The following is an 18,071-nucleotide window of genomic DNA, read 5'->3' as shown; positions in this document are numbered from 1 at the left end:
AGCAGGAGCTCCCGCTGGCCTGTCCCTGGGGGCAGGAAGCAGGCCTGAGGCCCCGACCTGAGGTCAGCCGGTCCCACAGCTTGCCTGGGGTCCACTCCAGGACCCAAGCAAGGCCCTTCCCCGAGTGAAGGGGCCGATACCCGACCTCAAGCAGAGAGGCCAAGGACCCCTCTCTCCCCGCGGCAGTGGCCTGCCTTTCACCCCTAAGCAATCCATCCATTAAATCAGCATGACTTCAGGCCCTGGCTGGGAAGCTCTGTTGGTTAGAGGGTCGTGATATGCCAAGGTTGTGGGTTCCATCCCCAGTCAGGCACATACAAGCAGCAATCAATGAATGTATAAATAAGTGGAACAGCAAGTCAGTGTTTCTCTCCCTCTCTGAAATCAATAAAAACCAACATAACTTTATTGAGTGCCTACCACGTGCCTGGGGCCGCGCATTCAGACGTGAACACCTTGGAACTCAGCAAGGAAGGTAAAGAAAAAAAGGAAGAAAACCAAGCCCGATGACCTCCCCAGCATGGCGGCAGTCGGGGCTGAAGTGACCCCATCATCATGGCGGCCCGCGGTCGGGCTCCGACCTCCCCAACATGGCGGCCGCGGGCCCTCCCCATCATGGCGCAGGGCCCCGCCCGCCCGCCCGCCCGCCGCGCCGCCGGGGGGAGCAGTTCCGGGTGCGGTGCACGCCGGGGGCGGCTCCTGGCCATGGCCGGCCTGTCAGACCCGGAGCTGCGGCGGGAGCTGCAGGCCCTGGGCTTCCAGCCAGGACCCATCACCGACACCACCCGGGACGTCTACCGCAAAAAGCTGCGCCACCTGCGGGGCGAAGCCCGGCTGCGGGAGGAGGCCCGGCCGCGGAGCGAGGAGCGGCTGCGGGCGGCGGCCCGGCTGCGCGAGGAGGCGCCGCCGCGCGCCCGGCCCGCCGCGGCGGCTCTGCGGGCGGAGGCCTGGGCCGCCCCGCCGGCCTCGGGCTCGGCGTTCGCGACCGCCGGGGCCTACGGCGACCTCGGCGCCGCCGCGGCCTCCTGGCCCGAGGGCCGCGACCTCGCCTACGCCGCCCGCCCCGCGCCGCTCAGGCGCCGCGCCTCGGGCCGGGGCAGCTCCGAGGAGGACGAGGACGCCGGGCCGCGCGACAGGGCCGCGCCGGGTCTCAGGGCCCGTCGCTGGTGGGCCGCGGCCCCGGCCCCGGCCCCCGCGCGGCTGTACCCCGCCCTCGGCCCCGACCGGCGTCCTGGCCCGCGGGCGACCCGGGCGGGCGCGGCGGGCGCGGCGCAGGCCCGGCCCGAGGTGGGGCGGCGGCTGGAGCGCTGCCTGTCCCGGCTCCTGCTTTGGGCGAGCCTGGGGCTGCTGTTCGTCTTCCTGGGCATCCTCTGGGTGAAGATGGGCAAGCCCTCGGCGCCGCAGGAGGCGGAGGACAACAGTACGTCCCGGGCCGGCGCAGGGGGGGCCGCGGGCGCGTCCACCGGCACGGCCACCTGCGGTCGGCGCGCGGCTGCACGTTCGGCGCCTGGGCAGGTGCGCCGGGTGTCCTCTCACCTGCAGACCCTGCCTCCTCCCTCCGGCCGTGGGAGAGCAAGGCCAGGGTTCCTGCGTGCGCAGCAGCTTCTGTCCTCACCTTCTCCGGGTCTCGTTTTCTGCCCTAGCCCTTCCGACTAACCTCCCCTTCAACCACGTGCTGGAAGCAGTCATCATTTGTAGTTACTTTTACCCCAGACCCTGGTTTTCCTCTCTAGAAAAAGCCACACCCCCCCTAACGGACACATGCACCCCCATTCCCTTTTAGTTCTTTCTTCCCTTTTGATCTCTTGCTCAGTCACACGTTAGTGCCCATTTGAGGCACCTCAGGTTTCACTGCCCACAGATGGGATCTGGTTGGGGGTCCCAGCCTTACCCCACCAAAGAGGCCATGTGCCCACTTCCTTGTGGAAGGTAGATTATACTGGCCCTGCCCATGTGACAGGTGTGGAAGAAGCTTTTAAAGGGCTTAAACTGATGTAAAGGGAGGCATTTATCATTGCTTGCAGCACCCTCATGGACTGTGCTAAGAGAGGGTCCTGTGATTCAAGGACACTCCCAGCCGTGCTTCTGCCCACACTTAGCGACACGATTAGACATGCCAGTGAGAGGCCTGCAGGATACAGTGTGTTTCCTGAGTAGCTGGGGACTGCTGTGCTTCCTAAACGGCCAGTTGCCTCTCCGGTAATCCTGAGCTCTAGTCTAACAGGAAACAGTATAGAGATCGTGTCTTCATAAATTTAAGTATAAAGTGACAAGTGACACTGTAGTTCACCATAAAAGAATATTCTTTGCAAAGCATGAATGTGATTAATACCACATTGAGCCAAGGCCCCATCTTTCCACACATAGCAGGAACAGCCAAAGTGTAGGGGAAAGCTAAATTATGTCTTAGCTGTTGCAGCAGATGGATGTTTGGGCGTATGAACAAGTCTGGGCACAGGGATCCCAGACTCCTGCACACACTCAAATAATTCTTAGCTACGGGAGCGCACACTCAAATAATTCTTGACTATCCGCCGCTCGAGGAAAGCAGACTGGGAGTGGCCGGTACTGTAGCTACACCGTGGTGGCAGACAGCACTGTCACATTCACCGCTGAGATGCTGTAAGACAGCAGCTCTTGGAGATATCCCGGGATTTACCTGGAGTTCCCCTCCCATGATGGTATTAATCCCTGTTTAACATGTCATTGTTTACAGTTTATAAAACTCCTGGATGTTGCCTTGTTTGAGGTAACTCCCCGAGTTAAGCAAGGAAGGCTTTATTGCTCCTGTTTTACAGTTGAGGTGGTGGTTCAGAGTGGTTGAGTTGCACAGAGCCCATGGCTAATCGTTTTCAGCTAGGGTCAGGACCCAGCTGTCCTAGTTCCTCACCCAGGGCTGGGAAACTCTTACTTTTTATTGCCTGTATTTAAGAAGTTCCTCATTTAGATGACATCTTTCTAATCCCCACCTTTATGTTAGTAATGTTTTACTTCCCCTGAATTTTGAGAGGGGTTCCCTCTTTGTACTGTTTTCCTCAACCCACACTTTTTAATTTCCTCTGTTTCTTTTCTGGGTCCCAGTGAAATTATTGCCAGTGGACTGTGAGACAAAAACAGACGAGGTAAGTTTGAGTTTCTCTAGCTTTTATTCCTCCCCAGTACTTTTGCGTCCATTAGGAGGTAAACTTGCCCAGAAAGAGATCATAATAGAATCCTTTTCAGGAGCACTTCTGTAATGTACCAGAATCACATCTGTTCCGTGACGTTTGTGTCAGACTCGGCTGTGGCAGCGAATGAGTACTTGAAACAGAATGGAGCTGCCCAAATCCAGCCGTGGGCTTTCTTCAGCCCTGGCGCCTGGGACTTTGATCTGCTGCCTAAGTCCATCTAGGGGGACGCAGAAAGTTGGCTTTGAGAGGAAGGGCTGGCAGTTTTTAAATGACAGGAGGCCATGTTGTCAATTCCACATTCTTCTCTCCAGTAGTACTCTTGTGGCTCTGAAAGTGCCTTTCTGATTTGAAACACTGTGGGGGAGGGGAGCGTTTTAAACACATCTGAAGTGGAATTAGCCCTCTTAGTCAGTAGATTTGTTTTATGAAACCTTAATGTTCCCTGCAAATAGTGTTTTGGGACGGTGAGCGGCCCCGTCACTATGAAAGGAGCATTAGTGAGGGGCTGGGTGCTGGTACAGGTGGTAGCCTGGGGAAGGTATGAGTAAATTTTCAGGTCATAAATCCTCTCGGGAGGAGCCGTGTGCTGCCAGAGGGCAGGACTTAGTAGTCTAGTTATTAAGTGTGCAATGACAGGGCTCCGGGCCCTCAGTTCACATCTCTCGCAGCCGGGGGCTAGGAAAGAAATAGCACCTGGTCATCTCCATGCCCCTGCATGGCTCTCTTACCCATGTTTCTGACAGGGCATTCTGGTTCATATACCCGGTTTTGCTTCTCTTTGGCTTCTACTGTGTCATATTTTGGTGGTGTGTTTTTTTTATTACATTCATTTATTACATTCATCTACCAAATATCTTTGCTTTCCAATTGTTTTGTAGAAACATATTCATAATTTTCATGTTCCTTCCATCATAAAAACCACAACTGTTAGACATAAAAGCCCAGAAACGTAGGCAGTAGCTAGAGGGGGAACTAGATTTTTGAAGACTGAAAACCAAAACAGGAAAAAATAACTTTCTGTAAGACTTCTCTGGTAATGCTAGTTTTGTTTGTCTTTTAATTAGAAAATGGCTCCCTGTTTTATTTTTTTTTGATCCTTCACGTCTCTAAATGTATCAGGCCCAGGGCTGAAGGGACAGATTTATTCCCTGGCCCCCCTCTGAGCCACACGTGCTTATTCCCTGCTCGAGAGAGCCCAGACAGGCACAGTCCAGGCCCTTGCTAAAGGTGTGCCCAGTGAGCAGACTGGATGCTCGTAACATCAGAGCATGGCAGGCCAGGGTCCGGGCCATCGCTGTCGACTCCGTGGAGCTGAGACTTCATGGGTGCCCCTGGCCTTCGTGGAGGGAGGACTCGGGAACAGGCAGGTTGGGAGGCCCTCCTGAGCTTCGCTGAGGCTCTTGCTAAAGTCTCATTCTCTGTGTGCTCTGGCTTACCCAAGGCCCAGCAGGCATTTGAGTTTCCCTTCTCCGCCGAATTGGCACTGTAATTTTATTTTTGCCTTTGTGCTACTGAAAACATGGGGACCGGCTAGGAGTCGGAGAGTCGTCTTAATCGGGCTGTCTTGTTGTCCGGTACCTTCGGTCCTATTTCCTTTAAGTGGTATCAGCCCTGCTTCGCCTAAATGTTGGGGAGTTGGAACAGTGTTCACTGTTACTACCTTTTTTCTGGTTGTGACTGTAATAGATGTTTAGTGTAGAAAATTTGAAAATGTGACAGAAAAATCAACCATGATTCTGCCACCTAGAGATAATTACTATTAACATTTTGGGGGTATTTCCTTTCCATCTTATCTTTCTGCATGTATGTTTATAGAATTGGGTTCTTGACATATATTTAGTTACATTTAACATTTATTTCAACATTTCGTATACCTTAAACATTCTCTAAAATAGTTGGGTACCTAACTCTACTAGAAGACACGTGTATTGTTTCTGAACATTTATGGTCATGTGTACAGATCTTGGTTACATCATTGTGTGCCTTGTAAAGGCTTTGGGGTCTTTAGGCAACATGAGGGGACAAATCTTGGCCTCTGAGAGTGTTAGAAACAGATTCCTCACATTTCAGATGAGGGCAACTGAGGAGTGCTGGGGAGGAAAGTGACTTTGGTTCCTTCTATAGTTGCAGAGGCAGGCCCAGAACTCAGGCTCTTGGCTTCTCGCCCAGGGCTTTGCCCAGTGACACCCCAAGGAGGCCTGAAATGTGGGGGGTGGGCTTGGAGTCGGCTGGCCTAACTCCACCACTCATGAGCTGTGGGATCTTGGTGGCTTATTTAGGTCTCCAAGCCTCAGGCTCCCCATTGAGAAATTGGGGTACACTAAGGAATGTGGTGGCGATTCATTGCACATCACCTGGCACTACATCCACTTAAGGAAGAGCCACCTTTTTTTAATATTGTGAATCCAGTAAGTCTAGTAATATGGCCTCGATTCTGTTACGGGTGCTGGAGAACTAGGGATGCGTATATTCCTAATCCTATTTTCTCATACGAATGGCTTTTTTCCCCTTACAATTTCAAGCTTTCTAGAAATTTTACTTTTTTAGGGGAATCCAGTCTAAAATTAAACATTTGCAGCAGATACTCCACGAGGCAGAAAATCCCCAGGCAGATTATAAACACTTGAGTCTCCACAGAGGACAGGAGTGGTCCCAGGGGGAGATGACCCGGCTAGGGTTTGCTTTCTGCCACTACTTTATTTCTGCCTCTGCTCTTCGGCCCCACCTAACGGCCGTCACGGGGCAAAGACCAGGAGCCTCCAGGATGGTAGCCCTTTAGTTACTGTGTCTGCTCTCACTCCGTCCCTGCGTTTATGGTTCCTTTTCGGTCACTTAGCCCCATATTTATTGACCCTGTCCTTGGGCCCACCATTTTGCGGAATTGGTTTTTATATTTTTAAAATATGAGGTGTTGCTTGGTGCTTAGTACTTGACAGTATGGCTGATGAAGTAAAGCCAGCCAGACCCCCCCCACCTTGCCTGCTATCCTGCTGACTGCTTGTCCTGTGCCCTCTCAGTTCTGTCAGGCCAAGCAGAAGGCAGCCTTGCTGGAGCTGCTGCACGAACTCTACAACTTCCTGGCCATCCAAGCTGGTGAGTAGGTCTCGAGGCCCCAGATCCTCATGAGTGGGTTGTGGGTGATGGCCGGTGGGTGGCAGAGGCGTTCTTAGGTCACCTTCCAGAAGACACACTCAGAAACCAAGTCTCCATTTCCCTACTCAGACCTTTGTTTAAGCCTTGCATTTGGGCAAAACACATTTGGTTCTCATATCCTGTAGAAGGATCTCAGGGGTCCTGGAATATACACAGGCATTTTAGCAGCTATGTGCCCTTCCCTGGATTAGCCTCACCTCATGCTCTGGGGCTCCCTGTTACACTGGAAGGGACCAGGCCCCAGGTCTCAGAGTCTGGGTCCTCCCCACTGGAGGGCCTGCCTGCACCAGATGGTTGGCTGGGATAGGTGGAGAGGCCTGTGCAGGTGATGGGTCTGCATGGTGGGCTGAGCACATTCAGGCCCATCCAGCGTGCCAAGGCCCTGGTGTCACATCTGGTCCTGATTGCCCCAGCTGGCAGTAGGACCTTGGACAAGTCCCTGATAGCCTTTGGTTGTCTCTGGGCCTCCATCTCCCTATTATTGAGTGATCTTGGGTCTCTCTCTCTTTTTTATATATATATTTTTGTTGTTGTTGTTTTTATTTTAGTGAGAGAGGAAGGGAGAAGGAGAGAGAGATGGAAAATATCCATGAGAGAGAAACATCTATCGGCTGCCTCCTGCATGCTCCCTACTAAGGATGGAGTCCACAATCTGGGCATGTGCCCTGACTGGGAATTGAACTGGTGACCTCTCGGTGCACAGGACAATGCCCAACCAACTGAGTCACACCGGCCAGGGCTCTCTTTTCTTTATAAAATGAAAGTCAAGCTCTGTCCTCTAGAGGAGACATTCTCAGCACCCCAGGATAGACCCCTGAAAACACATCCATCCACTGTTTTATTTGGTAAACGCCGTCCTTGAGGCTAAAGATGTCACCCGCATTATTGTGTCCTTCCCTACACCTGGCATCTAGGAAGTCTCTCAGAATCACTTGCTGATGACATAGGTGAATGCCCAGGGCTTGTGCCCGTGTTAAATATACTTGGCATGAGAACCAGATGGAGCTGTTCAGTCTTACAGGATGTTCAGGAGGCGCCTCCTACCTATCAGCCAACCCTTGTCTAAGGAGAGTAGGGGTTGGGTGGACTTGTACTGGGCCCTTCGTCCTCAGGGCCAAGCTTGTGGGCCTCAGCTCTACCACCTCCTCCCTCCCACTGGTGGGAGACTAGAGGTAGTCAGGGAGGTGTCTGTGAGCTCCTCAGAAGAGAGGCGACAGGAGTTGGAGCTCACAACATCACAGTCATCATGGGCATTTCCCTATGGCCCAGGTGCTTGGGGTATAAATTCTGGTCCTTAAGAGGGTGCTCTAAACATTTGTGACTTGACTGTGGTTCAAGCACCAGCAGCAGCTGGGAGCTTATTGGAAATGTAGAATCTCAGGTCCCATGCCAAACCTACTGAATCAAAGTCTGCATTTTACTAAGACCCCCAGGGGATAAAGTTGAGAAGCTCTGCTCTTAAACTGTGAATCCTAGTAGACATTTCTCCTTCATCCTGTCCTCCATATGTGGTCCTCATTTATGCCATCAAGGGACCTGACTCCTGCTGACCTCTGACAAGCCTACCAGGGGAGGCCTGTGGGTATGCATCTCACTGAGGCAGCTGCCAGGGAGTGTGGGCTCTGCTAGACCATCCTCCCTTCCCTCACCTCCTGTTGGAGATCTGCTATGGGCAGGGCACTGTGCTGGCCTTCATAGGGTACAGCCCAGGGTCCTGCCACAGGCCACCTACCTCCCTGACCACTGGGTGATGTAGATGCCATTGGATGAGAGCTGAAACGCCACACACCCCCAGAGGCACAATGTCTTTCAGCTAGAATAATCAGGGAAGTTTCACGGAGAGGCCCTGAAGCCCAGGTAGGATTGATTTTGTATATGTGAGGGGAAAGGTGGGGCCAACAAGGCAGGAAATTACAGGGTCAGGGATGGAAACATTTGGCTTCATGAGAGAAGGAGAAACAGGGAATGGAGTTTGGAAGGGTCAGTTGGGTCCCATGATGCCAGGCCACCGGGGCTTAATCTTGCAGGCAGTGAGGCCCGGAGACTTTTGAGCAGAGGAGTGACATGCCAAGGCCAGGTGCTGAGAAGGCAAATGTGGCTGCAGCTTAAGTATTGTAGTGGCATTTAAGAAGACTTATTTTTTATGTTTTTATTGACTTCAGAGAGAGGGAGGGAGAGGGAGAAAGAGATAGAAACATCAATAATGGGAGTCATCTACTGGCTGCCTCTTGCACGCCCTCTACTGGGGATTGAGTCCAAAACCTGGGCATGTGCCCCAACTGGGAATCGAACCCTAATCTCCTGAATCATAGGTCGATGCCCAACCACTGAGCTACGCCAGCCGGGGAAAGCAGACTTATTTTAAAGCTTTAAAGCATGCAGACGAGAAAGGGGAGAGGAGGAAACCAGTCAGAAGGCCATGGCGATGGTCCTGGCAAGGCAGGGCGGTCTGGTTGGGGGTAGGAAGATGGGAGAAGCCAGCTTGGTCTCAGAGGACCCAGAGGGTCAAGGTCAACTTTAAAGCAGGAAGGACAGGCTTCAGTTCATTCTCAAGATTTTAATATTATCTCCAGCCACTCCCTCCCCGGCACACAGACACACGCAGACTGGCCTTTTGAAGCCCCCAGGCGGTCAGACCATGTGTGAGGGTGAAGGATCTTTAGGTGCCTAGCCCTGCATTGTCCCTGCTCAAGGGGTCTAAAGGCGAAGCGGCTCATGGCAGGTGAACCACAGCAGGCAATCAAAAGCCAAGGTCTGTGGCAGGCCCCCAAGCTCAGAGCAATCTGGCCAAATAAGAGGCCCCCACAGGCTGGGGGCTTTTCAGAGGAGGTGGGCTTTGGGCTGGACCCGAAAGGCTGGCAGGACTAGGGAGAGGCTCCCAGCTCCATCCTAGGTGGGAGCCAGCTACCCAGGGTAATTAGAAGGGGGCTTTGGAGCACTACTGAGGCCCCACTGTCCAACACGCAGACACCCCCTTCCTCCATGGGGCATTCTGGTCATCTGTCCCATGACCCCTCAAAACAGCAGGCCTCTACCTTCAGTGGGCTCTGTGTTCCAGGTCACCTGTCTGTATCATGTGTCAGAATCCTGGCAGTGCCTATGGCCTCTGTGCTGGCTTTTTCCCCGGCTTTGTTTGTTTATAGCGCCATTCCAGTACCTTCCAAACCTATCTGTCTGATCCTTTTAGGAATCAATTGCAAACAGACCTTGGTATTGGGCAGTTTTTTAGTCATTTAATGCAAATTGCCACACTGCTTTGCAGGTCAGGTTTTAATGATCTGGAATCGATCCAAGCTAAGTGGCTTTTGATCTTGCTGCAGAGGGAAGATGCCCCAGAAGCCAGAGCATCAGGCCACATGCTCCCTCTCAGCTGATGGCTTCATTCTTGCTGCATTTTTTTAGTCTGTTCAGAGTTATTTTTTCCACCTCTTTTTTGTGTTTGAATGTGTTTTTTCCCCCCTAGGTAACTTTGAATGTGGAAATCCAGAGAAGCTAAAAAGCAAATGCATCCCTGTCATGGAAGCCCAGGAATACATAGCAGTAAGTAGGCTGTGTGCTTACATGTCCTGAGAGCCCTGGTACTTTGGTACTCCTTTTCGCACCCTGTGTTTGTTTGTTTCTCCCCTTTTCATTTTATGTTTGTTTTTTTTTTACTTTTTTGCTCCCTCCACCCCCTTTTTTTTAACTTAGTTGAATGCTAGGCTATCTTAAGTTAAGGTAACATTGGAGGTTGACTGGGCCCAAGGTGAGCTGTGAGCTGGAGCAGGCCTGCCACATGCATGCGGCTCACTGCTGGGCAGCATGCAAGCCACAGCAGGCTTCCAAAAATGGTACTGTCACTTGTTCCCCCTTCAGTTTGCTTTTCTCCCCTTCTCAGCAGCTTTAAGGATACACATGTCACCTGCCCATCCTCTCCCCTTATGAGTACTCTCTGGATTGTTCAGGGTCTGTTTGATCTTCCACACAGCCACAAGATGGTAGAATTATGGATGTTTGGAGCTGGCAGGAACCTTAGTCACCCAGTTCAGTTTTCATTTCACAGATAAAGAAACTGAGGCCCAGAGGAGGGACAGGGACTTGCCCAAGACCACACAGCTGGGACTGGTTGCTGGGCCCTTCACCCCCTACACTTTTTTTTCATTTTACCCAAGATGAGCTGCCACCTCGCTGTCCTTCAGTCCTTGAGAAAATTCTCTTCTGGCTGCCTCAGACCCACATTTTCTCCTGTGTGTGTTTCCGCATCCCCTCCTCCAGATACAGCCTCTTCCTTCGCTCTCATCAGCCCCAGATTTCCTTCCTGCCAGTTTGCTGTGCATTGAGCAGAGAGGGCTTTGGGGCGTGCAGAGGACCCAGGAGAGGGCCCATAATCCAGCAGCAGAATAATGTTGCTCTAGCTGCTCCGCCCATACGCAGAACCGCAGAACTAATCTCCCACCCCTCCCACAGAATGTGACCAGAACTAATCTCCCGCCCCCTCCCACAGAATGTGACCGGCAGCTCCTCCACCAAGTTTGAAGCTGCACTGACCTGGATACTGAGCAGTAACAAGGATGTGGGCATCTGGTGAGTGTGGGCGGGGCACCCATCAGCTGACTCCCTAGCTCCTGCAGAGGTGTGGGGTCTGAAGGTAGAGGGTGGGTCTCCCAGCTGAGCGGTTGTGAGAGAGGCTGAAAGCTGCTCATGGAAGGAAGAGCATTGGGAATGCAGGGCCAGGAGCAGCTTCAAGATGAGACACCAAGTACAGGTGTCAGGATGGTAGCCTGGGCGATCTGGCCGAACCTGTTTCAGGTGACTCCACCTGTGCCTTTTCATCTGTCAGCTCTGCATGGTTTTCTGGAGAAGGCATTTTTCTATTCGGCCTTTCCTCGGGTGCTAGTTTTCATTTGCAGATGAAATGATTCTGTATATTGGTTTCACTCGGTATGGAAATTGCAAAAGGAAATACTGGATTTTATTCTGACTGGGTAGTTCTGCCTCATTTCTCTCTGGTGAGCACCGTTAGCAGAGATAGCAAGCCCTTTTGCCTTCCTGAAAGGCCCTGTGGGGCTGTGGAGGGTGGGGGGTGGGGACACCAGCTGATGGCTGGATACCGAGAGTTTCCCTGCTGGAAAAACATTCACCTCACCCCGCTCCCGTTTCTCAGGGCTTGTCAGGTGCTCTGTTGAGGTTATAGTTCCTGATACTAAAACTCTCTCTGGGGTTTTGTTCTCTTCGTCTCTAATCCACCCAAATTACTAATTCCATCAGCTTCGCATCCAGCTCAGCCCTGGGGCAGCTCAGCCTAAAGCTTGATAACTGGATGTGTGGCACAATTAAAATTCATTGGCTTAAAAAAAATAATGAAGCCTCCCCAAGTAGCTGAGCAATTTCCCTGTGTTAGAAAAGGCAGGAGACTATACATAGCTGCTGGCATGGGGGGAACGGTGACACTCACCTCTTCGTATTGGGGAGGGCGGCTTGGAGGGTGGCTGAGCTGGCTCAGACGACCAGGGTTAAAGTGGGTCATGAGAAACTGGGACACTTCAGGTACCAGCCATTCCAGTGTGCAGTCCAGAGCATGAGCTTGTCACCTACTAGGTGTGTGTGTCGGCATCCCTAGGATCCTGGTGCCTCCTTGCCGGGAACCAGGGTGGAGGCATTGTGCTGGGGCCTGGCCTTAGAGAGCCCATTTTCATGCCCTGTGCCTCGAGGCACCTCCTGATCTCTTCCCTTAAACAGCTTGTGTGCCTCCTCATCACCGAGGGAGAGCACTCTCCCAGACTCTTTCAGTTCTTACCATGCAGTGCAAAGACAGCTATTCGGTAAACATTTCCATTTCTCTATGCTGGGAGGTAGGAATCCAATTTATAGTTTAATCTTCTGCACGCTGAGAGGGGCTGTCAAAGACCCAACAAGGGGGACATCCCTTTAGCTGTAGGCGCTCAAGCCTGCTGCTCTTTAGAGCTTTATTCTTTCTAAGTAGCCAACGTGGGAAATTTCTGGGAAGAGTGCAGCCAGGATATCAAGTCTATTTCATAAGTAAGGAAAGGCCTCGAAGCCCTCCTCCTCTTCTCCTCCTCCTCCTGCTTCTGCTTAAAGTGGGGCTTAGACTGCAGCTCCTCATAGCTTTTGGATGTGTTTACGACCCTGTGTCCTGTTTCAGTTTGAAAGGGGAAGACCCATCTGAACTGGTGACAGCTGTGGACAAGGTGGTCTGCTTGGAATCTGCCCGCCCCCGCATGGGTGTGGGCTGCCGCCTGAGCCGTGCCCTGCTCACCGCGGTTACCCACGTGCTCATCTTCTTCTGGTGTAAGTCCTCACGCACAGCACCTCCCGGGAGCCCAGCTCAGACCGTCCTGGGCGTGAGTGATGACTTAGAGAAAGCCGCCTTTGAGTGTTCGTTTGTGCCTAATCAAACAGAGAACATGAACAGGTCGGCCTCTGCCCTGGCTCACCAGGTGTATGTGGTTAACTAGAAAATGTCCTTGACTCAGGGAAGCGGACCGTCCATGTCCCTGAGGGGGAGGCTGCCTGGGCTGGAGGTGGGCATTATCCTTTCCAGGACCCCAGAGTGCAGGCCCCTGAGAGAGGGACACAGCAGGAGCTTGGCCTAATTTTATTCCCTGAACAATGTAAACACCTTCTGGGGAGCTACAGATACCTGATGAAAGCAGGAAGGACCCAGGGTGCTGAGCTGAGAAGCAGAGTTTAGGCTGTGTCTCCCAACAGCAAGGCTTCCTTTGAGCAGAGGCCTTGGGGAGTCTCTTAAGGAGAAAGACTGAGCCACAGCACCCGCTGGCTCTGCCTACGTAGCCCAGTTACAAATCCCAGGCATCCCGGCATGCACACAGCTCCCTCACCCCACTGTCAGCTACAGACATCGTTATCGGCGGCAGCGTCTCGGAATACAAAGGGCCTGGCATGTATATCTGTGTGAAACCCTGGTTTCCGGTTCCCAAGGGAGGAGATGAAAGCTCCGGAATGAGGTTGGGAGGAGCCGAGTTCTGGGCAGCTGGAGGTGCCTCTGTGGTGACAGCTGGCGGGGAGGAAGATGCTCACGTACTAGCCTGTCCTCCCTTTGCATTTCTGTGTCCTTTGTTTCCTGCATGCTAACCCTGGGCCCAACCCATAGTAGATACTCAGAGCACATTAGCCCACCCACAGCCTCCACACAGCGACCAGCCCATAGGGAGACCCAGGGAGCGTCTGAGCAGCCGGAAGCAATGTGTTTTTATCAGTGCTTTGTTTCTACACAGGCTTGGCCTTTTTGTGGGGACTCCTGATCTTCCTGAAGTATCGGTGGCGCAAGTTGGAAGAGGAGGAGCAGGCCATGTATGAGATGGTGAAGAAGATTATAGGTGTGTGGCCCTGGGGAAAGGGCTGCCAGCCTCTACCCTGAAGTCCTGGCCCTAAACTGTGCCCTCTGTCCTGCAGATGTAGTCCAGGACCACTATGTGGACTGGGAGCAGGACATGGAGCGTTACCCGTACGTGGGCATCCTGCACGTGCGCGACACGCTCATCCCTCCGCAGAGTCGGTGAGTCCTGGGTCTGACCCCACCCAGTGTGGCCTTTGTATCAGGCAGCCCTGATCACATCCCCGCCCCCACCAATGCTGGGCATTTTATGGCAGAATACACAGGACAGTATAGAAGCAGGTGCCACCCCTGTAGAGAGGGGAGCACCGTTAGTGTTGGTGGGTTGGGTGCTTTGGGCACCAAGTGCTAGGACCGCCCTCCTTCTCCTAGGGCTCAGGCAGGGAAGGACCTGATTGGTTTCCATGACTGGAAGTCCAGAGTCATGTGGGCTCGGGGCACAGAATAGTCAGATTCTTATGGTCCTGTCCTCTGTGGATGCTGTCAACTGGCTGGAGTTCCTCCTGGTCACAAGATAGCGGCCAGGGGCAGTGTCTGCCTTGCCACAGCCAGCAGGGGGAGGTGGGCTTCCTGTACTCACGAGCAAAAGAACACCTTTCTGGAAGCTGCCAGTGACTACTCCTTGAGGCTCCGCTGGCCAGAATTGGTTACTTATCTATTCTTGAGACAGTCACTAGCAAGGAGTAGGAGCCTGGTTTTCAAACAGTTTTAACTATGATCCGCAGTCAGAAACACTCATTGCCTAAAATGTGATGGTCCAGTTCCCGTACACATGCACACACAATGCATGCAGTTGAAAGCAAAGTTTCACAGCAGCAAATGGAGTGCCCCCCCCCCCCCGGCACACGCTGCATGGGAAGGGCCACCTTCCACATAAGACAGAGATAATACCACTACCTTGCAGGCCTGTGGTGAAGAGAGGCTGGCATTCATTCACTCAGCAAGTACTTATTGGCACCTGCTGCCTGCCGCACTGCCCTGGGTCGTGGGGAGCAGGAGAAGCCTGCTGGAGCCGTGGTTCTAAGGAGAGGACACAGGGAAAGATGTGTATGGAGAATGTGTGCTGTTGGATAGTGACAAGTCCCAGGAAAAGGGGAGCAGGGTGTCAGGAGGTAGCCTCATGCTCAGGAGGTCACTGACTAGCACTGGAGCACTCATCAGAGGGCAGCTGGTACTGCTTGGGCTTTAACTGTATACAAGACGCACGTTCATTTAAAGGAGAGCTGGAAGTGGCATTGCAGCTTGTCACAAGGCTAAGCCATCATGCCCCAGCTCCTGTGTATGAGCAGAGGCCGCAGGCAGCCACTACAGGGTCTGAGTGACCAGAGGCTCAGGCCCTGCCACTCTTAGCCTCTTGATTCCTCTCTGAGCTGCCCAGTCCGTGCCGCTGAGCTCTGGACTCATGGACACACAAGCTCCTGCCAGCCCTGTGTGGGCACAGGCGGGCATTGTGGGTGAGAGCCTGCTCCTGAAAGATTGGGGAGATATGAGGAGCGTGTAGTGAGGAAAGCAGGGAGCTGAGGAGAGGAGCTGCTGGGCTGCCTGTTTGTTACCTATTAATAGGCAGCCTGGGGAGGACGACTCCCACAGACCTGGCCCCCTCGGGGGCTCAGTCCCTGGGTGTGTGTGACCTCAACCAGACCAGCCAGATGGGGGCTGCCAAACAGCTGTGTGGTTTGGTTGGTGGCAGGCCCCACCCCTAGGAAACCAGCCTCCACAGCCCCTGCCTCCTCAGGAGCTTACCCCTTGTCCTCCCCCAGAGTGAGACTTCCCGTTCTCACTCGTACGCACACTCCCCACATGTGAGTTTGTGGGGAGGTAGTCTGCAGTACTGACAAAAGGCAGGGGCTCGTCATATGGTAGGTGTCCAAGCAACCCTCCCCAACCGCCCTGGAGCCTTCCCACCTGGCCTGGAGAGGGGACTCCCCGAGGGGATACAGGACCTCTGGCTACTGGCCTTGGCCAGCCGGCCTGGGAGGGGCCCTGCCTGGTAGCTCTGGTTCCAGAAGCGGCTCCAGCTTTCCACCTCCCCAGCTGGATGCCTAGCTCATCCCCATCCCCTGAAGTGCTGTGGAGTTTAGACTCGGCAGCCCAGCGGCCACACTTTAATTAGCCCACATGAGGCATTAGGATGTAGGCAGGACTGGTTGGGGCCGCCTGGCCAGGCTTGCTGCAGTAACAGGCCCAGTGAGCATAGCCCCTTCCCACGTGGACACCCAGGGCTGCTTCAGACACCACTGGCCCCTTTCAGCTCTTTAATTGAATGCTTTTGGAGCAGAAAAAGTCAAGGAGTCATTTGTACGGGGCCCAAGAAATGTCCCTCTGCAGGAGTCCTGTTGGAACGTGACAGCTTCTCCTCATGTAGATAAACTCTGCATGGGACATGGAGCTTTGCCCCCTTCATACAAAGGGCGTCATCCACAGACCAGCTGGCCTCCCTGGGCAGAGCAGCCCGAGCTGCCAAGCCCAGCGTGCCTTCTGAGCCTGGCCATCTCTTCACAGGAGGCGCATGAAGCGGGTGTGGGACCGGGCTGTGGAGTTCCTGGCCTCCAACGAATCCCGCATCCAGACGGAGTCCCACCGCGTGGCTGGAGAAGATATGCTGGTGTGGAGATGGACTAAGCCCTCTTTCTTCTCCGACTCTGAGCGATAAACCTCGGCCAGGCCTGTCCCCAGTCAGCCTGTCCCGGCCAGCCCCCTCAGGGGCTCTAGAGGGCCACCAGACCTGCTGGTGCTGAATTCACACTTGCCTTGACGTTCACCTCCTCCTGACCCTGGTTCCACAGTTCTCTCTGAAAGACTCTTCAGAGATTCACTTAGTAGGAAAGCTGAGCTTCCTTGGAGGGTGGAGGAGAGAGGCCAGAGGCAGGTGGGTGGCTTGTCCTCTGCATTGGCCCATCCTCTGCCAGCAGAAAGTGGAGAAAGGTCTTTTTCATGAATAGAAAAGAAGAGCAGCAGCTGTGAGGCCCTGCAGAGCAAGCATGAGGTTGTGTGTAGATGCTGGCAGGGACATGGGTGGGATGGTGGGCTGGGGCAGCAGGGGTCGGGGAACAGCTTGTCCATGTGCCTTCAGGGGGTGTTACCTGGGAGCTCTAGCTGGATGGGGCCTCTTATCCTGAAGGAGCAAGGTGCTAGAAATTAGAATCAGTACTGTAGGAGAATTACCTAAGAATGCCTGGCCCTGGCACACTGGCCTAATGTCAGGTGAGCTGCTGGTGTGGCCTTCTGGGAGGAACCTGGAGTAGTCACAGGGCCCGAGAGCAGAGAGGAGTGTCTGGGCTGCCACCAGCCACCATCTCCGTGGCCTGCCTGAAGCAGCCTCCCAGGGTGGACCTCTCAGTGGTGCCTCTCACAGGAGATGAGGTTTTATAGACCAGACCTGCAACCAGGACGCCGCATCCGGCTGAGTGTGTGATTCCACCACCCAGGACAGCGGGAACCTCGCTCTTCCAGTGTGGGAAGATCACCTTGTTTACAACGACCACAGCCTCCCCACCGGGCTCCTTAACCAGAACCGTCAGCATACAGTGGCTTCTGTGCTCAGGCAAGGCGTGGCTGCCGCACCACTGCCCCCTGCTGGCCACAAGAGAGCCTGCCTATGGCTCCTCGGACCCTCATGCCTGCCAGCTCAGCAGCCAGCCTGGTCAGGGGGTGGTCTCCAGAAACAGGCCTGCAGGAGCCTTATTAAGTGTAGGAGCCTCTCCAGTATGTTCACATCTGCAGCAGGCAGGCGAGGGGGCAAGCCGGGAGACACAGCAGCTGCCTCCAAAAGGCATTAACCACCCTTACTGGTCTTACTGGTATTTTTTGTTTTCTTACTAAAGCTCCAGTCTTCCCTCATTCGAGCAACACCCTCATTTTCTCTTATGTCTGGATGATCGGTGGGCCCCATGGCAAAGAAACTCTCTCATAATCAGGCTCCAGCCAGAGTAAGAAACACAACAGCCTCACTATCAGGGTTGAAACAGATAAATAAACAATTTATTAAAAATGGATGTGCTTCTCGCCTCGCCGCTTTCCCTTTCCCCTGGAGCAGTGTATGAGGAATGGTGGTGTGTGGAGTTATTAGCACTGGCTCCGGGAGAGGTCACCTGGAGGAGGCACCACCGTGTGCCTGGGCCTTTTACCGCTGGGCTCAGCCTCCCAGCACAGGGTCCTCCTGCAAACCGCAGGACTTCACAGAGCCCCAGTTTTCACATGTAAACTCAGAGTGACAACCCCTGCAGGGCAGACCTGCAAGATGCCTGCCTGAGCCTCTTCCCTGGGGCCTTACTTCCTCCTCCCCTCAAGGCCCCAGGTGCTCAGACCAGGCCTGGGAGACAGGAAAGAGCAGTGTGAGGTTGGATGGGGTCTTCAGCAGCTAACGGTGTCCCCTGAGGAGGTGGGCTGGTGCT

At 53.8% G+C, this 18,071-nt stretch overlaps 1 protein-coding gene across 1 annotated transcript; it reads left to right on the top strand.

The window, feature by feature from the left end:
* The first annotated feature begins 705 nt into the window (after window positions 1-705).
* Window positions 706-17,669, top strand: LEMD2 (LEM domain nuclear envelope protein 2). The gene is made up of 9 exons (XM_087817341.1): window positions 706-1,420; window positions 3,082-3,122; window positions 6,188-6,263; window positions 9,787-9,863; window positions 10,807-10,886; window positions 12,466-12,611; window positions 13,559-13,660; window positions 13,737-13,839; window positions 16,180-17,669. The coding sequence occupies exons 1-9, from the start codon at window positions 706-708 to the stop codon at window positions 16,328-16,330; spliced, it is 1,491 nt and encodes a 496-aa protein (XP_087673467.1). The 3' UTR covers window positions 16,331-17,669.
* Window positions 17,670-18,071: the final 402 nt, after the last annotated feature.

Source organism: Miniopterus natalensis, chromosome 5 (genome assembly GCF_054644295.1).
Source record: "Miniopterus natalensis isolate mMinNat1 chromosome 5, mMinNat1.hap1, whole genome shotgun sequence".
NCBI classification, from domain to species: domain Eukaryota; kingdom Metazoa; phylum Chordata; class Mammalia; order Chiroptera; family Miniopteridae; genus Miniopterus; species Miniopterus natalensis.
The sequence above is the reverse complement of the archived record's forward strand: the minus strand, read 5'-3'. Positions and strand labels throughout refer to the sequence as shown.